Source organism: Scyliorhinus torazame, chromosome 11, assembly GCF_047496885.1.
Source record: "Scyliorhinus torazame isolate Kashiwa2021f chromosome 11, sScyTor2.1, whole genome shotgun sequence".
NCBI classification, from domain to species: Eukaryota; Metazoa; Chordata; class Chondrichthyes; order Carcharhiniformes; family Scyliorhinidae; genus Scyliorhinus; species Scyliorhinus torazame.
The window spans coordinates 150,617,170-150,640,030 of record NC_092717.1 but is presented as its reverse complement, the minus strand read 5'-3'; the positions used below and the strand labels follow the sequence as shown (position 1 = coordinate 150,640,030).

At 45.2% G+C, this 22,861-nt stretch overlaps 1 protein-coding gene across 4 annotated transcripts in view; it reads right to left on the bottom strand.

Annotated features, from left to right (window-relative positions):
• greb1l (GREB1 like retinoic acid receptor coactivator) overlaps nucleotides 1-22,861 on the bottom strand; it is a 417,126-nt gene that overhangs the window by 17,158 nt on the left and 377,107 nt on the right. For all 4 annotated transcript variants that reach the window (XM_072467885.1, XM_072467884.1, XM_072467887.1 and 1 more), the window contains 4 exons: nucleotides 18,814-19,018; nucleotides 16,669-16,834; nucleotides 13,660-13,887; nucleotides 9,018-9,159 (listed from right to left, as the gene is read on the bottom strand). In XM_072467885.1, the coding sequence (XP_072323986.1) occupies nucleotides 9,018-9,159; nucleotides 13,660-13,887; nucleotides 16,669-16,834; nucleotides 18,814-19,018 (741 nt within the window). The remainder of the gene's footprint in view (nucleotides 1-9,017; nucleotides 9,160-13,659; nucleotides 13,888-16,668; nucleotides 16,835-18,813; nucleotides 19,019-22,861) is intronic.

The following is a 22,861-nucleotide window of genomic DNA, read 5'->3' as shown; positions in this document are numbered from 1 at the left end:
TTTGCTGTGGGACAAAAGGGAGGTCGGGGGCTGCCTGGGGGCGGGCCTGCGGATGCGAGGGGCGCGGGCTGGAGACTGGCCTAAGAAAAGTGATCGTTGATCGGCGGGCGGGAGCGAGATGCCCCCCAACCAGGCTGATCACATGGAACGTAAGAGGGCTACATGGACCGGTTAAGAGGGCACGCGTGTTCACACATTTGAGGGGACTGAAGGCGGACGTGGCAATGTTGCAGTAGACGCACCTTAGAGTAACTGACCAGGTCAGACTAAGGAAGGGATGGGTCGGACAGGTTTTCCACTCGGGTCTGGACTCTAAGACTAGAGGGGTTGCGATCCTGATTAATAAGCGAGTGTCATTCGAAGTGGGAAGAATAGTTGCAGATTTGTGGGTCGGTACATAATGGTCAGTGGGAAGCTGGAGGGGCTGCCGGTGGTACTCGTGAATGTGTACGCGCCAAATTGGAGGATGTTGGGGAAGATCCCGGACCTGGAATCGCATAAGCTGGTTATTGGGTAGGGTGGGGGGGGGACACGATGACTTCAACACAGTCATTAACCCAGGGCTAGACCGATCTAGCTCAAGGACAGGCAAGGTGCCGGCAATGGCAAAGGAGCTAAAAGGGTTTATAGAGCAGATGGGGGGCGCGGGGGGGGGGGGGGGGGGGGAGAAGAGCTAAAGGGGTTTATGGAGCAGATGGGGGGGGGGGGGGTGGACCCATGGAGATTTGGGCGGCCGAGAGTGAAGGGGTTTTCCTTCTACTCGCACGTGCATAAAGTGTACTCCCGGATTTACTTTTTTATCCTGAATGGGGCTTTACTGATGGGGGTAGTGGACACTGAGTATTCAGCGATCACGATCTCGGATCATGCCCCGCACTGGGTTGACCTACAGGTGAGCAAGGAGGGTAGCCAGGGGCCGCACTGGAGGCTGGACATGGGACTTTTAGCTGATGAGAAGGTGTGTGGGCTGCTGACGAAATGTATCCAGAACTATCTGGAAGTCAACTACATGGGGGAAGTTTCAGCTGCAGTGGTCTAGGGGGCGCTGAAGGCGTGGTTAGAGGGGAGCTGATCTCAATACGGGCCCACAGGGAGAAGGCAGACAGAGCAGAGACGGACTGACTGATAAAGGAAATATTACAGGTCGACAGGAGGTATGCGGAGACCCCAGAGGCAGGGCTTCTAAGGGAACGACAGAGGCTACAGGCGGAGTTTGGCTTGTTAACAACAGGGAAGGTGGTGGAGCAGCTGAGGAAGGCGAGGGGAGTGATCTATGAATATGGGGAGAAGGCCAGTAGAATGCTTGCGCTTTCGGACGAACATCGGGCTTTTTTAGGCTGCACCGGGGGTCGAGTCTTGCTATATGCGAACGATCTGCTCTTATATGTGTCGGACCCATTGGAAAGGATGGAAGAAATTATGGGGATTCTGGCCGTTTTTGGGTTACAAATTGAACATGGGGAAAAGCGAGATGTTCACGATTCAGGCAAGGGGACAGGAGAGACGATTGGGGGAGCTGCCGTTTAGAGTGGTAGGGGGAAGCTTTCGGTACCTAGGCATCCAGGTGGCGCAGGAATGGGAACGGCTGCACAAGCTAAATCTGGCCCGACTAGTAGACCAAATGAAGGAGGATTTTCGAAGGTGGGACGTGCTCCCGCTGTCACTGGCTGGGAGGGTACAGACAGTGAAAATGACGGTTCTCCCGAGATTCCTGTTTGTGTTTCAGTGCCTCCCCATCTTTATTCCTCGGTCCTTTTTCAAGCGGGTCAACAAGGTGATCTCGGGCTTTGTATGGGCGGCTAAGACCCCGCGAGTTCAAAAGGGGATGTTGGAGTGCGGGCTGGCACTCCTGAACTTTAGTAATTATTACTGGCCGGGGTCTGGGGCAATGGAGAAGACATGTGGGAGCAGAGGGAGCATCGATCTGGTCTCCAAATTGCAATAATCACCGGTTTGCCCCGGGGAGGTTAGATGGAGGGTTCCGGAGATGACAGAGAGCAGGGATAGTGAGGATGGGCGATATGTTTATAGAGGGGAGCTTTCCCAGCTTGAGGGAACTGGAAGTGAAATTTGAATTGACGGGACGGAATGAATTTAGGTACCTGCAGGCGCGGGACTTCCTACGCAGGCAGGTCGCAATCTTCCCACGCCTACCACCAAGGGGGATACAAGACAGGGTAGTTTCCAGAGTGTGGGTGGGAGAAGGGAAGGTTTCGGACATCTATAAGGAGCTTATGAGGTCAGAGGAAACACAGACCGAGGAGCTGAAATACAAATGGGAAGAGGAGTTAGGAGGAGAGATAGAGGATGGTCTCTGGGCGGATGCGTTGAGCAGAGCCGGGATTCCAGGAGGAGAAAGAGGCAGACGTTCTGGCCTTTGCCTCACTGATAGCCCGGAGACAGATATTATTAGCTTGGAGGGACTCAAAGCCCCTGAAGTCGGAGACCTGGCTTACTGACATTCTCTAGCGATCTAGAGAAAATCAAGTTCGCCTTGAGAGGGTCACCGTTAGGGTTCGCCCGGAGGTGGCAGCCATTAGTCGACTTCTTTAGAGAAAATTAACCGTCAGCAGAATGAAAGGGGGGGGGTTGTGGGGCTAGTTTAGTGTAGTGTAGGGGGTTAGAAAAGATGGGACCTGTGAGAGAGGAAGAAGGCTTTTGCACTACATTTGTAATTGTCTGTACACTTTCTTCAGTTAGTTACTGTTATAAAATCATAAATACCTCAATAAAATGTTTATTAAAAAAAAGAAAGCTGTTTCGCCGACAGGAAGCAAAGAGTTGGAATAAATGGATTGGCAGACAGTGACTAATGGGGTAACACAGTGATCTGTGCCAGGACCCCAACTGTTCACATTGTATATTTATGATTTGGACGAGGGAGCTAAATGTAGTATCTCCAAATTTGCAGATGATACAAAGTTGAATGGGAGGGTGAGCTGTGAGTATGTTGCAGATGCTTCAGTGGGTTTTGGACAGGCTAAGTGAGTGGGCATGGCAGATGCAGTATCATGTGGATAAATGTAGTTATTGCTTTGGTAGCAAAAATACGAAGGCAGATTATTATTTTTATGGGTATGTTATGTGCCAGGGTTTAGAGAACCCCAAAGTGTATCATGGAGTTCACCTGACCCACAACTTTTAATAGACTGTGGTATGGGGAGCACACGGCCCACTCTACAGGTGTGGTACAGCAGAAATGGAAAAGTATTTTTTTAAGCAAAACAATGTTTATTCTATGAATTCAAGTTAACCTTTTTAAAACAAACAGTGAACATCTTAGCAACCATTAATTCAAATACAAACCTCAAAGAATACAACACTAAATAATCCTTTAAGCTTTCCTTTTAACATCCATAAGACTTAAAACACCTTTTACCAGAAGCACATCAGGTTAAAGTCACTACTGTTATTAGTTTTAAATCACCAGGATCGATTTACAGTCTTTAGATTACAGAGAGACTTTAATACACCTTCTGGCTGTCACTGCAGCTATCCAGCTCTGAAAACAAAACTAAAACACACCCTCCAGGAAGCAGCCTAAAACGAAAGTAAAAAGCTGACAGACAGCCCAGCTCCACCCACTCTCTGACATCACTGCAGTAATAAACACCCATTTCTTAAAGGTACCCTCACTACAGATACTTATATACACACCCATTTATAAACACCCATTTCTCAAAGGTACTCTCACATGACAGGTGTAAATTGAGTGAAGTACATACTCAGCGAGATCTTGGTGTCCTCGTGCATCAGTCACTGAAAGTAAGCACACAGGTACAGCAGGCAGCAAAGAAGGCAAATGGTATGTTGGCCTTTATAGGGAGAGGATTTGAATTTAGGAATAGGGATGTTTTTCTGCAATTGTATAGGGCATTGGTGAGGCCACACCTGAACTACAGCTTTGGAGTCTTTATCTGAGGAAGGATGTTCTTGCTATGGAGGGAGTGCAGCAAAATTTACCAGGCTGATTCCTGGGATGGCGGGACTGTCATGTGAGGAGTGACTAAGTCAGTTAGGATTATATTCACTGGAGTTTAGAAGAGTGAGAGGGGATCTCATAGAAGCTTATAAAATTCTAACATGATTAGACCGGATAGATTCAGAAAGAATGTTCCTGATGGTGGGAGACTCCAGAACTAGGGGTCATAGTTTGAGGATAAGGAGTAAACCTTTTAGGACTGAGGTGAGGAGAAATTTCTTCACCCAGAGAGTGATGAATCTGTGGAGTTCGCTACCACTGAAAGTAGTTGAGGCCAAAATGTTGTGTAATTTCAAGAAGGAATTAGATATAGCTCTTGGGGCTAAAGGGACGACTCAATGTGAATCCCGTCATTTTTTAGCATTATCTGCATTTTAGAGTGAGACAGCTAATCTCACTCTAATATGAACTCCCTCGATCTACCCAAGGTGTGGAATCTAACCCTCTTGCCTTGAAGATTTTGGATGAGCGCCGTTCAGTGCTGGACTCCACAAAAGGGGACCACGGAATGGCACTCGTGGGGGGGTCTCCCAAGGGATAAGACGCCCCCATGTGCTTGCCTTCTGGGCAGAGTGGTACCTCAGCACTGCTGGTGCCACGCGGGCACCTTGGCACTGCCAGGCTGGTACATGCAGTCTGGCACCCTGGCAGTGCCATCAGTGTGCCAGCCTGGTCCTACCAAGGTACCCGGGTGGCACTGCCAACTGGTAGGGGCGCTGCCAGGGTGCTAAACAGGCAGTGCTATTGTGCCAGGTTGGCATTTTCCTGTGACAGGGATCGGGCCCGGGGGTGCTCTGCACGGGTAGGCGGGGGGAGGGGGGCAGGCGGGGCCGAGGACCCCCTTATAGGTGAGTTGGGGCTTGGGGGGGGTTCCAGTGGTCACGTCAGGGGGTGGGGTTGAGATATTGGCACGCCATTTAAAATTGGTGGGATCAAGTGTGGCCTCGGCCACGCGTTCCCTGCTAAGGCCCCCAGTCTGCCCAAATGGCCGTTCGATAGCGTGGTGTTTCTCGGCACTCACATTCGGGGACTTTGTTCCCGTTCGGGTAGATCGCGCCCAGAGTAATTTCAACACAAATATCAGGGATGATACGGTTCTTTTCTCCACAGATGCTGCCTGACATGCTCAGTATTTCCAGCATTTTCTTTTCATTACAGATTTCCAGCAACAGTATTCTGCTTTTGTTTCAAAACAAATTGTAATGTCCAGCCTGTATTTCTGGCATTTTCTGTTTCATTCCAAATATCGAAGAATAGTTTTAAATTCATTTATGGCTTGAATGATGTTCAGGAATGAAATAGCCACAAGTACTTCAGTTCACAAAAAAAAAAGAATGAGAAACTGCATTTCAGGAACAAATGCGCAGAAGGGGGGGGTGACTATCAGCCCGCATTAGCCGTCAGCGAAAATGACGGTGCGGGCAGAAAATCCCATGGGAATCGGAAAGTGCAATTATTGCCGGTGAGGTTGTTTTCCGATTTTCCACTCCCCTCGCCAGTGACGTAACGAGGTTCAGGCCCAGAAAGGGAAGTAACCTCATTTTAATACAATTACCGAATCCCCTCACCACATGAGTCCCCTCACTGAATATCCATACTCGACGTGATATGGCATCGGCGAGGCTTCCAGCAGGTTTGGAAAAATGTGAATCAGTCGAGGGGATATCTCCGGGGCTGGAAAGTCTAGCCCCCGGGGAGGGAGAGGGACATGCCCTGACAGTGCCTTGGCATTGCCTTCGGGCACTGCCTCCTGGCACAGGCTGACAGTGACAGTGCCAACCTGGCAGTGCTATGGTAGGGGGACCTTCTGGGGGCGAGGTTCACACTATGTTTGTTTTGGGGGGCGTTGGAACAGTCCCTGATGCTGATGCTTGTGGTTGGGGAGGCGGAAGAGCCCTGATGCTTGTGGTGTCGGGCGGAACCCCAATGTTGATGGTGGGGGAGTAGGCATGATGGCGAGAGCCCCAATGCTGATGGTGGTGGAGGAGGGGGAAGAGCCCCAATGCTGATACTTGTGAATGGGTGAGGTGGGGTTGAGATGAGACCCCTGATGCTGATTGGGGCACTGCATTCTCTGTGGAGCCGGATCCACCAGGCACCGTCACGCCAGAGTTATGGCGTAAAACACGCCCACTGAATCTTCTTTTTCCAGAGAGGCACGGAATCGGGACTAAAAGCTCGACTGCCAGCAGGAGATTGACAGTCCGGGTTTTAGTCGGGGCCTGACACTCGAACAAATATGGGAAAATTCCGCCCAAGTTCTCTCTCCCAATGTTCTTCTTCCTTGCTGCACTTCTGTGCTTGATCTCCTGGCATTCTGGACTGGCAGATTAATCTCATTATGACCAGAGTGAAGCAGAGTAAAGCACTCCAGTAATGATTTGTCTGAATTTTAGCCTCAGAACAGCGATTCAATAACCCTAATGGCCTCTTTTAGTACGCATCAGCAACTTGAGTAGTTTTGTATGGCTGACTCAGGTCCACAAAGGACCAAGTTGAGAGTGCTAAAATCCATTTAACATCCTTACAGCTCAATGAAAGGGAGAGAGAAGAGATTACAATTTCATCAGCTTGCACAGGTGGAAGGAATTACATTTCCTACCTACACCACCTCGCAGTCCTCCTTTGGAGGGCATGCGGCAACTATGAAAATATATCACTGCTTATAACCATGAGCCTATATTTTAACTCTTATTTGAGTTTATGAATGACTACGAATTAATCAACTATGGCCAACTGATTAGACTACTCCAGGCCTTACCCACTGCTACTCTCGTGGAGCCTGAAAGTAGTCTAAAAGGAGTAACACACCTCTGATTTCTAGGAAGAATTCCAGCATGATAGAAGGAATATGCTGAGAATTGTTAAAAACTGCATTGGGGTTCCTCCTGTTCACAACTCTCGTCAGCAACATGTTAATATTCATGGCCTCAGCAGAGGGATCAAACCTCTATTTGAATTGAATTTTGTCAGTGCCAACATGGTTCACAGTGGAATTGTGTAACCAATCAAAACTATTCAGAATTGCACTCGATTGCCAATTGACAGCGAGATAGGTCACAAGAATGTCACTTATTGTATAGAGATGGGAAGTCAAAAGTTACAATCCTAAAAATAGGTTTTACATTACTTTTACTCTCCTATTCATTATTAAAACATAATTGCAATTATATTATGCACCTTTACTGGTGTTAAGACAGCTCAAGACACTTGATTACAATGAAACAAATTGAACCCATTTTCTACATTTCCAGTGATGTATCATATTATAAGACAATAGGATTTTGGCTCAAACCTGAATTAGTTTAGAACAAAATTCATAGATTCCTTATAAAGAATGGGACAGATATTGTTGTCGGAATGTTTATATTCAAAATGTACAGTACCTTCCTGCGAGGAACAGATGCACAGTTTTATGAGGGTATCCAAAACCCGCTGTTCAAATTATACTGATCCAGTGTTAGCTTCACACAAACAATATCTCACTGTCTGACTCATCATTGAAATACATTGGGTACCATAAAGCTGTTATGTTTTTGAGCCAGATACAGACTAAATTGACCAGAGAAAGTTTAGACTTGCCAATTTCAAGTTTAAGTACACATTTGACAATGTGATAAATGTTAATTATTGCCTATCAACTTCACTGGCACTAGGAGGTAATTATTAGGAGTGTGAAGATCCATTCCTTTTGATTTGATTTTTGATTTAAATATGTAGGGCGCAATCGAACGGCCTTGTCATTCCCGACTCTGTGATGCGATGAGGTTGGTGAATTTCGCGAGAGGCATGATGCAATGCCTCGCTAGATCTAACGAGATCTCGCAAGGCGTTGTAATCTGGCTAAATGAGTCATTAGACCAGGATGGCACTGCCAAGGTGCCTGGTGACACTTCCAGGCTGGCAAAGGCCTGGGCTTGAGGGAGGCCATGCCCATGAAAGGGGGATTGATGGGGGTCCTGAAAGAGGGGAGGGGCCAAAGGGGCAGGTTGGATGTCCTGAAAGGCGAGGGGGGCCATCAACGACCCCATCGCAGGTGTCCTCACTTGGTGGTGGGAGGGGAGGGGAGGAGGGGTGAGGTAATGCACATGTGTGCGGGGGGTGACATTGTCCCTGGGAGGGGGTCCCTCAAGCTCACTTAGAGAGCGGCACCTTTCAAAATAGCAGCCCGATCTCGGAGAAGCCAGTCTCGCCCAAAAATCTTTTTAAAAAACTCTTCCTTAACTTCACATGGCATACAAACAAGCAGAAGAATAGCCAGGTAGCCAAGAAACAGGGGAAAGTAGCCAAAGCATGAGAGGGAGAGATAGACTGGGAAGGGGGGGAGACACACAGTTAAATCTAAGAGGAAGGAAAGGCTAAACATGGGGGGGGGCAGAAGCGGGGAGAGGGGGTGTAGAGGGAAGAAACAGGGAACAATAGAGGAGAGCCAGAGAGGGGGAGGGGGGAGGCAGGGAAACATTAACAAACTTAACATCCACAGGAACAGAGCAAACGGGGAAGACGGGAGGGCTGCAGAAGCGGAAGTGTGCACGAGACGACAACGGGAGCGAACTCCATCTGGGAGAAGCAAGGGACGACAACACCACGAACAGATGCCTACTTATGTGTGAAAATAATTTTGCCAATTGTACAGAGCAGCTGCTGTTGAGCGGGGGCATAATACCGTCCGATGACTTCTCAGGGAAAATTAAAATGTCAGCAGCAGCAGCGAACCATAGGGAGTGGGGGTGAGTGCTCCATTGGGAGGGTGTGGGAAGACTGAGGCGCGTGGGGTTACGTCTAGTTAATTGCTATTGTATATTCTCTTTTTGCACTATGTTAATGTTCACTCTATTTTGCTGTGTTAGGATTATTACTATTTATTATGAAAAACTTTGCAAAACATTAATAAAAATAAATATTTTTTTAAAACTTCACATGGCATGAAAAGATTGTTCATTTAGTCTGTTGCATGAGTTTCAATGTCAGGTGACACATATTCTTGTTTAGGATGAAACTATGTTCATAAAACATATCACAGGCTGTTCCTTACCATGATCTTAGGTTTGATAACAAAATCTTTATGTCCCCCAACCTGGATGTATTTCTTCATGAGACTAAAGTGATTGAATCGACAAAGGAGTAAACCACTGCTATTTGTCCGTAGGTTGAAGTCAATGTCTTCACAGGTATATCTATTAGAAACAAAATGTTTTAGTTCTTTATTTTTCCTCTCTACACAGGAACCATTCACAGTAAAAGTTTATTTGGGCAATGATACAAACAGTGCTGTTGCACGACCATCCCATCTTCCACTGGCTAAAGGATTTACCAACTTTTCTGGCATCATTGAGGAAATGAACATTTTAGATCTTTCATTGAGTCGGACTGGTATTAATTTAATTTAATAATCTTTATTGTCACAAGTAGGCTTACATTAACACTACAATGAAGTTACTGTGAAAAGCCCCTAGTCACCACATTCCGGCACCTGTTCGTGTACATGGCGGGAGAATTCAGAATATCCAAATTACCTAACAGCACATCTTTCGGGACTGTGGGAGCACCCGGAGGAAACCCACGCAGACACAGGGAGAACGTGCAGACGCCGCACATACAGTGACCCAAGCCGGAAATCAAACCTGGGACCTTGGCTCTGTGAAACAACAGTGCTAACCACTGTGCTACCGTGCCACACATATTGTTAATCACACCAGCACAGAGATGTCATGGACCATGGTTTACAGTTGGGAACCTTATGAAAGGTGATCTCAACTTGACATAATGAAATGCAGTATCATGAGTTCAATATGCTTTTAATAGAGTGAGTGATGATAGGCCTTTATTTTAAAAAGGTGAGGGATTTTTAAATAATGTGATTGCTAGGTTGTCAGCTCTAATATCTGGCAAACTATCAATGCAATGAATAGCAGTGTGAAAGCGGAGAAGTCTTTAGATGTATAAAAGTAAATTATCCACAAGATCAAATGCTATTCTGCATTGTACGACAGTGAAATCCAGAGATAATGGTGTGAAATGTGCCCATAACCTATATTATTTTCTTGAAGTTTAGTTCTACCATCTGTTTGGCTGATTCAAAGCCTTGAAACGGCTAGGTGGCAGAGCTGAACTAAGATAGTGAATGCTCATCTATCTGTCAAAGCTTTGATGGATGTCTGAGCTTCTGGCTGTCTTCAAAGGCTTTAATGGATTTTGCTCAGGAGGGCTTGTTGACACTGTTGTTCAATTAAATCTCATTCTGAATGCCTGGTCGAGTTATAATTGAGTCTGCTCAGCAAGGGTTATTGACACAACTGGCAAGTGGAATGTGAGCTTGGTTATTTTGATAGATTGTAGAACTGTTAAGACATGGTGTTTTGTCAAGTGGATTTTCAAACAATGTTTGTTTATTTTGACAAATTTAAGAACTACTCAAAGATTTTCCAAAGTTATGATATTGCTTGTGAGTTCTGTTCAGAGTGGATAGGGGATGAGTGGCTGGGAGTATGGTGGGTGAGAAGTTATGAGGTGGGTGTTATGGGAGTCGAGGGAGGCATGGGATGAAAGTTTTGGGGGTATCGGGGTATAGGAGATGAACAGGTAAGGGGGCGGGGTTAGGGGGATTCACACTCATCTCCATAGCTTGATGGATAGAAGTGGGTCTTTTAACCTGGCTATCCCAATATTGGTCCACCTTCATCTCCTCCTTAGGCCTGCTATCAGAGGTGGAAAGCTTGACTCAAGCCCATCACTGACACTCCACCAAGCAAGTAGCATTTATGGGCACTGCCAGCCAGGAGGCAAGATCACAACATTGGCAATCAGCTCAGCCATCTGTTTGCCTGTATCAACAGAAGCAGATTTAACAAATACTCCGACGTGATTTACAAAACAGCTTTGTTATGAATGTGGGGTACTGCAGGAATCAGTGCTAGGACCCCAGCTACTTAAAATATATATTAATGATTTAGATGAGGGTACTAAATGTAATATCTCCATATTTGCAGATGACACAAAGCTGAGTGGGAAGGTGACCTTTGAGGAGAATGCAGAGATGTTTCAGTATGATTTGGACAAGCTGAGGGAGTGGGCAAACGCATGACAGATGCAATATAATATGGATAAATGTGCGGTTATCCACTTTGGTAACAAAAACAGGAAGGCAGATTATTATCTGAATGGCTATAAATTAAAAGAGAATATGCAATACAACCTGGGTGTTCTCGTCCACCAGTCGCTGTAGGTAGTAAGCATGCAGGTGCTGTTGGCGGTAAAGAAGGCAAATGGTATGTTGGCATTCATAGTGAGAGGATTCGAGTACAGGAATAGGGATGTCTTGCTGCAATTATACAGGGCTTTGGTGAGGCCACACCTGGAATATTGTGTGAAGATTTGGTCTCCTGTTATCTTAGGAAGGATGTTCTTGCTGTAGAGGGAGTGCAGAGTAGGTTTACCAGGCTGATTCCTGGGATGGTGGGAGTGTCATATGAGGAGATACTAAGTTGGTTAGGTTTATATTCGCTCGAGTTCAGAAGAATGAGGGGGGATTTCATAGAAGCTTATAAAATTTTAACAGGACTAGACAGGGCAGATGCAGGAACAATGTTCCCGATGATGGGTGTGTCCAGAATCAGGGGTCATATTGTAAGGCTACAAGGGGAAACCTTTTACGACTGAGATGAGAAGTTTCTTCACCCAGAAAGTGGTAAGCTTGTGGAATTCACTATCACAGGAAGCAGTTGAGGCCATTGGATGGTTTGAAGAAGGAGTTAGATATAGCTCTTGGGGCTAAAGGGATCAAAGGATATGAGGGGAAAGCAGGAACAGGTTACTGAGTTGGAAGATCAGCCATGATCGTATTGAATAGCAGTGCAGGTTCGTAGGGTCGAATGGCCTACTCCTGCTCCTATTTTCCATGTTTCTATGCTTGGCTGAGCTCATGAATGGCTAACAGACTCATCAACAATCTAGTCATACAGTTGCTCGCATTGTGCGACTGACAGCTTCCTGAAGTTGTGGTAAGTTATTTTTTCTTTGATGTGCTTCTTCATTTCCTGTTTGTTTATTTGGACAGGATTAAGGGGTATTGAGAGAATTAAAGCTTTTTATACCGTAAATGGCTATGATTGAATTACACTTTTATGGTACAAAACTGTAAAAGGGCTGGACAGACTAGATACAGGGAGCATGGTTTCCCTGGTTGGGAGAATTTAGAACTAGGGACACAGTCTCAGTGTATGGGAAAGACCATTTAGGACTGAGATGAGGAAAAACTTCTTCACTCAAAGGAAGTGAACCTGTGGAATTGTCTACCACAGAAGGCATGGGCGAATGGTCCACTCCTCCTCCTAATTTCTATGTTTCAATATTATGAGGTTGTAAGATGAGCATTTTTGTCAAAGATTTCCAAAGTGTGTTTGCTTATTTTGTCAGTTTCAAGAGCATTTCAAAAACTTGTCAGACCTGGCAATGGCTTATTGGTTCTGTACAAAGAACACTGGAAGAATGTATATGGAGATGCAGAGGGGCAAGGCAGGAATATGGAAGGGGCGTGGAGATGTTTACGAGGTATGGGGCAGTGAGTGTTTATGAGGGGTCATAGAGGGGAGCTGGGCATATGGCTTGAGGATATGATAGGGTATTAGGAGTAGATGAAGGAGTGAGACTGGGGATTAGGGGACTAAAACCTATGTACAGGATTGGTAGGGTGCCCCAGCAAACCAAGGCAGGCCTTCTAAACCAGTCCACCTCACCACCTGGGCACCTTCATCGCTGCCTCAAGCTTAAGGCCTGATTAGGGAAACCATTATGAATTTCCCATCAGGAAGACTTGGCAGGACGAGGAGTTGTGGGCTGGGAGAGAGCCAAACAGTTACGCATTTTTAAATTTTATCACAGAACCTGGACTCCAACAAGTTCCATATAGAAAGTTGAGATCTTCCCCGCTTTGCCTTGGCTCCCCCACCACCTTTAAACACCTTTCCGCCACCCAGATGAGTGTTAGGAACAATTCCATCAGTCTCTGCCACTGGCACCTTGCTACTTGATAATCCACTCATGCCGACCAGCAAACTGTTTCTTCTTAACAATTGCAAACCGTTGGAGGTATACAGATGAGACCTTGGATCTAAAACCATACCAGCCTTATGCTGGCCAGTTCAGAATGGGTTGTTGCTGCTGAATGAGCCAGTAATCTTGCAAATGTCTTCATGAGCATGTTACCGGGCACAAATTGTTTTATCTATTGAACTCAGCATATTCTTGGCCCTGGTTACTTGAGTTACTCAAATGTCTTCTTTGCACAATTACGGTCTGGAGTCATTCAAGAACTACTGCTGTTCTTTTGTGAAATTGCTGACAAACTCTAAACTTCACTACCTGCAGATGGATCTCATAGCCGTTGCAAGCCATGTACATTAAAACTAACTGAATTCTGATGTAAAATGTGAAATCTTACCTGAACAATGAATAAGTTCTAATGATTGTTAAACTTTGAATCCTGAAAATTTAAGTATCCTAATCTAATGATCGATGCATTATTTTTTTCTACTCTATCATTTTAAAAATATTTTTCTATTTTACTCAAACAATGGTTGATTGTAAAACATACCTCAATTATGCCCTTGGCTGTGATAGAAGTTCATTTAAAAGAAATAAATAAACATTTGATGAAATTCCAACTGTGTGAAACTTGCCTGTTCAGATCATACTGTACATTCTGTGTGAGATCAACATTCAACAATATAAAGTCATGTATGTGACAGCGAGAGAATGGTGTCCTCAGTTTGGTAGCATTCAGCTTGCTGTTCCATTTTTGAATTCCACAGAGGGCGTAATGAGTAATCTTTGGTGTAGCCTCAATATGCAGTATTACGGTCTTCAAGGAAACATTCTTTGTGGAAATTGTGGGTTCCTTTGTTTCACTGTTTAAAAGAACTGTTGGTCAATTGTTTGTACAGGCTATTTCATATCACATATCCACATTCCTAATTCCACAGCGGTCTTCACAATGAAATAATCTAAGTTACACCTCATTTCAGTCTCTAAGTTGTTCTTATTCATAAAGTGGCTGCAGCATTTGCTTATATAATAATGATTGCATTTGAAAGTAATTTATTATATGTAAACTTGTTTTAGATGTTTCAGAGAGAAGCAAGAAGGTGCATATATGATTGCAAACCCACCAATGTTCCTTTATATCTGTCACACTTTGGACACATTTTACTGCTAACCCCAAGACGAGTTTGATGGCAGAAAGCTTAATCAGGCCAGGGAGACTAGTGGACGTCTTTCCCGCCACCAATTGAGTCCCTTAGGTGGGCATTAATTTCTTCTATCCTGCTGCTGCTGGCATTCAACCAGCTGTTTTGAAGCAGTTAATACATGGCGAGCCTGAGAAACAAACTCATTGCGTTTTCTTGTGAGGTCCTGGGGGTAGGCACTTGGTGCCTGATCGAGCTACGGGGAATGAGAAAAGGGGCAGAGGATGCTGAAAACCACCGCCTTGAACTTCCTGCTGAACCTACACAAAATGCCCTGTGGCCCCTTATCCCACCCTCACTTCTTTGCAGCATGGGGACCCTTACTGAACTTGGGCTAGTGATGGATGCATTGCCAGCAGCTAATATCGCTCCTACTGGATCTGCCCGCAATGAACATCTGCTGACCTCTGATTAGCCGTCAGTTCGGGCGGGGGTTGGGGGGTTCGCTTGCTGGGTCCTTGATCTTGGGGAAAGGCCCTTACTGGCCACTTAGGTGTCTGATTGGCATTCAATAGGGTGGCCTTTTCCAAAGGTAGCAACACGGGGCTTTCTGACTTCCATCGTCAGGATTACATTCCACCACATGTGTGAGTGGGACATTGTGGTCCTAAAACGTTTGCATCATATATTGGAAGATGAAGTCTTGGATTGTGAAGTGAGTTAGACACTGGTCCTTCAACTTTAGGTCTGATACCAAATTCAGCTTAGATTAAAAGGATGTAAAGGTCCTAAATGAAATAAGATCATACAGTCACAATCCAGCTCCTCGTGGGCGTAAATCTTGCTCTATTGTTCATAAGGAGTTAGGAATTAATTGTTATGATAATGTACATCCAGGCATCACAATTACTGCTGCACTGAAGTCAGGTGATGAGCAACAATCTATCAGTCCACCAGACAATTTGGAGAGCGCTACGAAATACACTGAATGAAGCTCCAGCATTTTGAATCTAAAAATATGATTATTTTGAATTGCGGGAACCAGAAGGTATAACAGGTCTACAGCACAAAACTGCTGAAATTTAGAAATAGAAACAGAAAATGCTCGAAAAACTGGACAGGTCTGACAGCATCTGTGGAGAGAGAAACTGAGTTAACATTTTGAGTCTGTATGACTCTTTTTTTAGAACTTCCTAAATTAAAAAAAAATAAATTTAATTATCCAATTATTATTTTTTTTCCAATTAAGGGGTAATTTAGCGTGGCCAATCCACCTACCCTGCGCACCTTTGGGCTGTGGGGGTGAAACCCACGCATACATAGGGAGATTGTGCAAACTCCACACGGACACTGACCCAGGGCCGAGATTCGAACCCGGATCCTCAGCACTGTAGGCAGCAGTGCTAACCACTGTGCTACATGCCCACCCCCAGAACTTCCTAAATTTAGCAACAGCTTGATAATATCTTTTGTGTTGGTGTTAGGAAACAAAGCTATCAAAATTGATGCAGTAAAGGTTTATCTTTAGATGTTGGGACAGAGGCTTCATTTTGATCCATTATTGGTGGCCATGGCTTCAACTGTCAATGCCCTGACTTCTGGAATTCCTTCACTAAAACTTTCTTTCTTCTGCTAAGTTGCTCCTTAAAAGTCCTTACTATCTTCTTATGTGGCTCAGTGTCAAATAAAGGCACTGGGTACGATTTAACGGGAAAAATAAGCGTCACTTTTTAGGCGTGTTTAGCGGCGCTTTCAAAGGAGACTCTTTTCTTTGGCTTGGCGAAGAACATCCCGTCAAGGCCATTCTTTAGTTCGTCAGTAAAGCTAAAGAAGAGATCAGTGCATCATTTTTATATACCGCCCAATCTCTTGAGACCCCACCGCAGCATCCGGACCCCCCCAATCCCCCAACTTACTTGTTAGGGGATTCTCAAGCCCCCCTCACCCCACCTAATAAAGGCAGTGCACCGCTGGGCCCTATGCTCAGGGGTGCATGGGCAAACTGGCACCCGGGTACTGCCAGCCTGGCACTGCCCCATCCATCCTGGCAGTGCCAAGGTGCCAGTGGGAGTACAAGGGTACCACTCTGCCCAGAGCCCGACCATCTGGGGGTCTTCGATGGCCTGGGAGACCTCTCTAGGTGCCATAAACCTGGTCCATGTTTGTGTGATCCAGTGCTCAACGGGGCCATGGCAAGGTCTCCCAGCGTGGGCATTCGTTTCCAAGCCTTGGGAGTATCCGGCACCAACATATTTAAATGAGCCTAACTGCTCACCTAAATTTTTATTTTTAATTATTCCCAGTCCTAACTGTGTTAACTAGAGAGGAGATAAATATTAACCAGCAAGGGAATGAGAACATCAGTGTGGATGTCACTCCTACAAATTCTATGGTACTCTGTCACTTCAGAATGAGGGACAGTGGCAGAAACATGAGGAAACAAGCCAGTCTCAAAAAAAATCTTCTACACCAACAAAACGGTGCTGTTTTTTCCTTTCTTACCTGCTTGATTCTGTTACATTGTGAACATTCCAAAGGACACAAGAGTCATCTATGACAAGTATAAATGGCCAGATGCACTGTCGTTTGACCCCTATCTCTTCTTGGCGGTTTCGTTCCAATTCCAAGTTGTGATATGAAAGTTCTTTGATTAGAAAGTGGGCAGCACCTGAAGAGGTCAAAAGGTTATACAATGGATCATTCAATGTTCTGGAAAATTACAGAAAAAGAGTACTGAATAAGATTTACTTTCCTATTGGTTCAAAGTGTGATATTAAATGGAAAACTAAATGACAGCCATAATTTGAAAAGATGTAGCTGTACACTTCTCTCATTCCAAATTCACAGGATATGATTGCCTTTAGTTTAGTAAATCTTCACCCTATGATTAAAGTTTATCCTTCAACTAAAGGATAAATTCTTTGGTGAGTTGGGCTTGGGAAAAATTGGACAGTGTTCCATTCATAGAAAACTTAAGGAGATGGCTTTGGTGCTTCATTGCCTCACAAAAAGGACCATTTTGAGTTCAGGCTGGAATAAGATACTTTCCGGGACTAGATTTGTGGCTGGATCAAAGGCAGGGAGGGCTGAAAATTAGTCCTGCACACAACAGGTAACTGCTCTGCCCCATGAAGGGCCTACTTTTCAATGTGGCTTCCTTGTTCTAGCAGCAGAGAGGCCACAGTTTGTGTGCAGAGACAGCCACAGTCACAGCCAGAGGCCCTCCGACCCATAGAGGATAACCACCAGAGTGATGGCCTTACCATAAGACATAGAAGCAGAATTAGGCCACCCGGCCCTTCGAGTCTGCTCTGCCATTCAATCATGGCTGATATTTTTCTCATTCCCATTCTCCTGCCTTCTCCCCATAACCCCCTTATTAATCAAGAACCTATCTTTCTCTGTCTTAAAGACACTCAGTGATTTGGCCTCCACAGCCTTCTGCGGCAAAGAGTTTCACAGATTCACCACCCTCTGGCTGAAGAAATTCCTCCTCATCTCTGTTTTAAAGGATCGTCCCTTTAGTCTGAGATACCTCCCTTTGAAGCCTACTGCTCCCTTTCAAGCTGGAAGGCTTCCGATTTGGTCTTCAGGTTCGAGAGCCCTCCTGTTATCCTTAATTAAATTCAGAACCTGTCTCCATACCAACTAAGGAGGCACCCCTGTGTAAATTTCAATGAGTGTCAGCCTCCTACCAAACCACCCCCCCCTATCTCCAAACCCCAGGGAGGATTTGAGACCTGAAAGTAGTCCCAACCTCTGCCCCACCCAAATATATAGCCTTTGGAGTGCGATTAACCCTTCTGTATTTTATGTTCCAATCTCGGTTTGATTCTGAAATCTTATACAGTGTAGCCTTGGCCTATCGGACAAACAACCCCAGGGTTTTGTGCTACTCTTGGATTTGGCTGGGGAATCTGAAGGCCCAATCTCACTATTTCCTGTCATCTTATCTTTGGGGAATTTCTGTTTTCCATTACTTATTTTTCCTCATGCTTTCTGAAAAAGGTCATGATAAATTGTATAATCTCTTGAGATTTTGCAGTTAGAAAGATAACAAAAACACAAATGATCTATGTGGACGGCTGCAACATCACAACAAAACATGCTGCTGCTTGATTTGAACCCAACCACGAAAAAGGAAAGAACACAAAGGAATTTATTTTCATGGGGAGCAGCAGTGAGATCTTGCCACGGTCAGTAAAAAGAATGGAGGCAATAGGAGAGAAAGGAGAGATTCATGTAGGTTTTACAAGGAAAAAGCTCTCAAAGGAGCACTACCTCTACTATTCTTTTTAATTTGGCAGTGGATCATCCTGAGGTATATAGAGAATAACAAATTAAGAATTTACACGCTGAATGCAAAAATATCATAAATATTTTCATGTTTAGATATTTAGTATCACATTTGTTAACGGTGGTTTACTATAAAATTCTTTGCGGGGAGGAAAACTCCACCCTCTCCCATATAACAGACACTCATGAAATACTTGTCGAATTTGATAGCTGAAGGTCTAACTTAAGTGAGGGAAATATATGAATGAAATTGCGTAGAAAAAACATGTGCAAATTTACTCTCATGATATGTCATTCAGTAATCTTGTGCAATACCTACTGCTCACTACAACGTACGCAGGATTTACTTACCCACCCCTGCATCATTGAACATGCCTGGTAATACCAACATAATGTGGTTGGGCCAGTATTTCCGATAGAGGGGCATTTCAAACTCTTTAACCACAAGGATATGGAGGTGGTTTGCGCCCTCTATTGCATGGTAGAGGTTCAGAAGCCCATGCTCGTGTCGCCCTGTTGTAGGTGTAAAGATAGGGCTCTTCACTGATTTTGGATTCTGTCAAAAAAATTATTGAAAACAATGCTAAGTTGTAGTAATTCAGTCACATTAGAATAACCCATGCATAATATAAATTTCCCAATATTATGCATTTGAAATTGGCAAGTTGCTTATACTTATTAAGGCAATTTAGAGACAACATAGTTACTTTGCTGTTGCACCAATGCTCCATATACTTTGGCCCTGATATCCAGGGAGGTAAAACCCAAAAGAATAAATTCTCTCAGTTATTGCCAAATTTAGTGGAAGGAAATGGTTAGCATTACTTCTCTCCATTTCCAGGACACATCAACCATGGAGAGGCTGACTAGCTGCCGGTGAGATAGGATTTTGTACTAGGCTTCAGCCAAGTAAGCAAGATGAGGGAAAGACAGGGAGTAAAGAAATCAAAGGGTAGGGCAGGGAGATCAGAGGCCAGTGTCGCGGGAGACTGGAAGCTGTATTGTGATGTGGATCAGGTCAGCGGAAACCGGAATGAGGAATCGTTAGAGGGAGATTGGAAGCAGCAGTAGGGAGCACAGAGGGGGGAGAGATTGATCATGGGGGCAGAGGGCGATCAGGATGGGCAGCTTCGAGGTACATTGTGGTTTTGATGCAAATCGGATCAGTTGGGATATGGGTGGGGGTCCAATCAGCGAAGAGAGGAGTCCAAACACCAGGGGAGAGAGGGGAATGAGAAGCAGATTTACTTGCTTGGCCAGGGAAACACTCCTGCTCCACCTGACCCACAAGCAGTGCTGTAAAAGCACTTACCTGCTGAATCCAGCAGTCCTCGTCTCCCTTTAGTTGCCAGTTTTTCCAAGGCCCAAGAAACTCAGTTGGCCAGAGTTAAATCTAAAATGGAGGAGAATACTGAGGCATGTAGCCATATTATAATAATTAAATACCTGCCTCCTGTGGGCAGGTTGGCTGCCTAATCTCAATCTCACCTCTGTTAAAACCAGAAGTGAATGAGCTGGTGCTAGGTGGTTTAGCACCATATATAACAGGATCAATTGTTATATCCTACTTGAGCGAAACCTGTCTCCTTTTGGGAGTTAAACTTCGAGCGAAATTCTCCATCCCGCCCCGCCACATTTCTGCCCCGACCCGCCGGCGGGATGCTCCGTTACACCGGCCGGTCAATGGGGTTTCCCATTGTGGGGCAGCCCCACGCCGTCGGGAAACCCCCGGGCGCCGGCAAAACGGAGACTCCCGCCGGCGGAGAATGACGCCCCTCATCTTTTTCTCAAGTTCTATGATAAGGTTCACTTTCACATTCCAGCCCATACTCCCCATGCACCATGATGTGACTTTGTACCAAACCTGGGAGAGTTAGCTGCAGGCTAAACAAGATGCTGAGATAAGAGACATAGAAAATTGGAGTAGGAGTAGGCCATCTGGCCCATCGAGCCTGCTCTGCCATTCAATGTGATCATAGTTGATCCTCTATCTTAACGCCATTCTCCCACACTCTCCCCATACCTCTTGGCGCATTTAGTGTCTATAAATCTATCTATCCTAAATGGCCTAGAACATAGAACATACAGTGCAGAAGGAGGCCATTTGGCCCATCGAGTCTGCACCGACCCATTTAAGCCCTCACTTCCATCCTATCCCCATAACCCGATAACCCCATCTAACCTTTTTTTTGGACACTAAGGGCAATTTAGCATGACCAATCCACCTAACCTGCACGTCTTTGGACTGTGGGAGGAAACTGGAGCACCCGGAGGAAACCCACGCAGACATGGGGAGAACGTGCAGACTCCTCATAGACAGTGGCCCAGCGGGGAATCGAACCTGGGACCCTGGCGCTGTGAAGCCACAGTGCTAGCCACTTGTGCTACTGTGCTGCCTGCCCCATATCATGAGATTGTGACCCCTTTCTAGACGCCCCAGCCTGCGGAAAACATAATTCCTGTATCCAGTCTGTCCAGCCCTGTCAAAATTTTACATGTTTCAATGAGATCCCCTCTCATTCTTCTGAACTTCAGTAAATGCATGCCTAGTCAACCCAATCTCTCCTCATACCATCCCAGGAATCAGTCTGGTAGGGGATTGCCTTAGGTTAAAATACTTTGACTTCTTATAAGCCGTCATTTATTTGTCTTCAGCATTTAGTGCGGTTAGAAAAACAATATATGCTTCAAGTCATAATGAATAACTCCACTATTAAGAAGCGCTCACTAAACGTATCAATGTGCGGCAGTTATCAAAAGAGACAAAACTTGAGAACAAATCCTAGTAATGTGATTACACGCCAAAATTCTAAGTGCAAGTTTAATACTATGTAAGGCTAAATTTAGAATACTGTACAATTTTCATGCTCCCTAACTTAAAAGGACATGGATGCATGAGAAAGAATTCAAAGTAGAGTGACAGAAATAGTACTGCAATATAAATACTAACTTCTTGGAGGAGAAGTACGGGCTCCCCCCGGGGAACACCTTCAGGTACTTACAGGTAAGGGCATTTACCAGACGGCAGGTGGTGGAATTCCCACGGCTACTGCCACACACAGTACAGGACAGGGTGCTCTCGGGGGGGTGGGTGGGAGTGGGGAAGATCTTGGAAACTTACCAGGTGATGCAGGAGGAGGAGGAGGCCTCGGTGGTGGAGTTGAAAGGTAAGTGGAAGGAGGAGTTGGGAGAGGAGATCGAAGAGGGGACGTGGGCAGATGCCCTAGGGAGGGTGAACTCTTCCTCTTCATGCGTGAGGCTCAACCTCATACAGTTTAAGGTGCTGCACAGGGCACACATGACCGGGACAAGGATGAGCAGGTTCTTTGGGGGTGAGGAGAGGTGTGTTAGGTGCTCAGGGAGCCCAGCAAATCACACCCATATGTTCTGGGCATGCCCAGCGCTGGAGGAATTTTGGAAGGGCGTAGCAAGGACGGTGTCGAGGGTGGTAGGATCCAGGGTCAAACCGGGCTGGGGGCTCGCAATATTTGGGGTGGCAGAGGAGCCGGGAGTGCAGGAGGCGAAAGAGGCCGGAATTCTGGGTTCGCGTCCCTGGTAGCACGGCGAAGGATTCTCCTTCAGTAGAAAGATACAAGGCCCCCAAGCGTGGAATCCTGGATCAGCGATATGGCGGGGTTTATTAAGTTGGAAAGGGTTAAATTCACCTTGAGAAGGTCGGTACAAGGGTTCTTTAGGCGGTGGCAACCGTTCTTAGACTTTCTGGCAGAACAATAGACATTGGTCAATGGCAGCAGCAGCTCGGGGGGGGGTTTACTGTATTTTTGTTTATGTTATTTACACTGGAAGGGTCTGAGGGGGTGTATACACCTGTTGTCTTAAGTCGGGGTGTTAATGTTAATTTATTATTTAGGTACAAGGGGGGGGAGGGGTTTGGGGGGTTGCTTTTTTAGATTGTGTTTTGTACTTAACCCTGTTGGGTTCTTTTTTCTTTCTCATTTTGTTATTGATATTTTATGAAAACCTTTAATAAAAATTATTTAAAAAAAAAAATACTAACTTCTAATTTCACATGTCTGAGCTGGTTTTCACAGAAGAAAACATGGTAAAGAAATCTTGGGGGTTTGTAAAAAAAAAATTTAGAGTACCCAATTATTTTCTTCCAATTAAGGGGCAATTTAGCGGGTCCTCAACGCCGTGTGGCAGCAGTGCTTACCACTGCGCACAGTGCTGTCTTGGACTTTTTATTTAAAATAATGAAAGCTATAGCTAATTTAAAAAGTAAAGGCACGATATCATCTTAATCTTACTTTTGGGTGATATATTACTAAATCTTGGACAGACTCTCGAAATACAAGTTGTTATTTCTTTCTTTTTAAAAATGTTTTATTAAAGTTCTAACGTTTTATACAAAATTACAAACAATAACCCTGGATGCAAC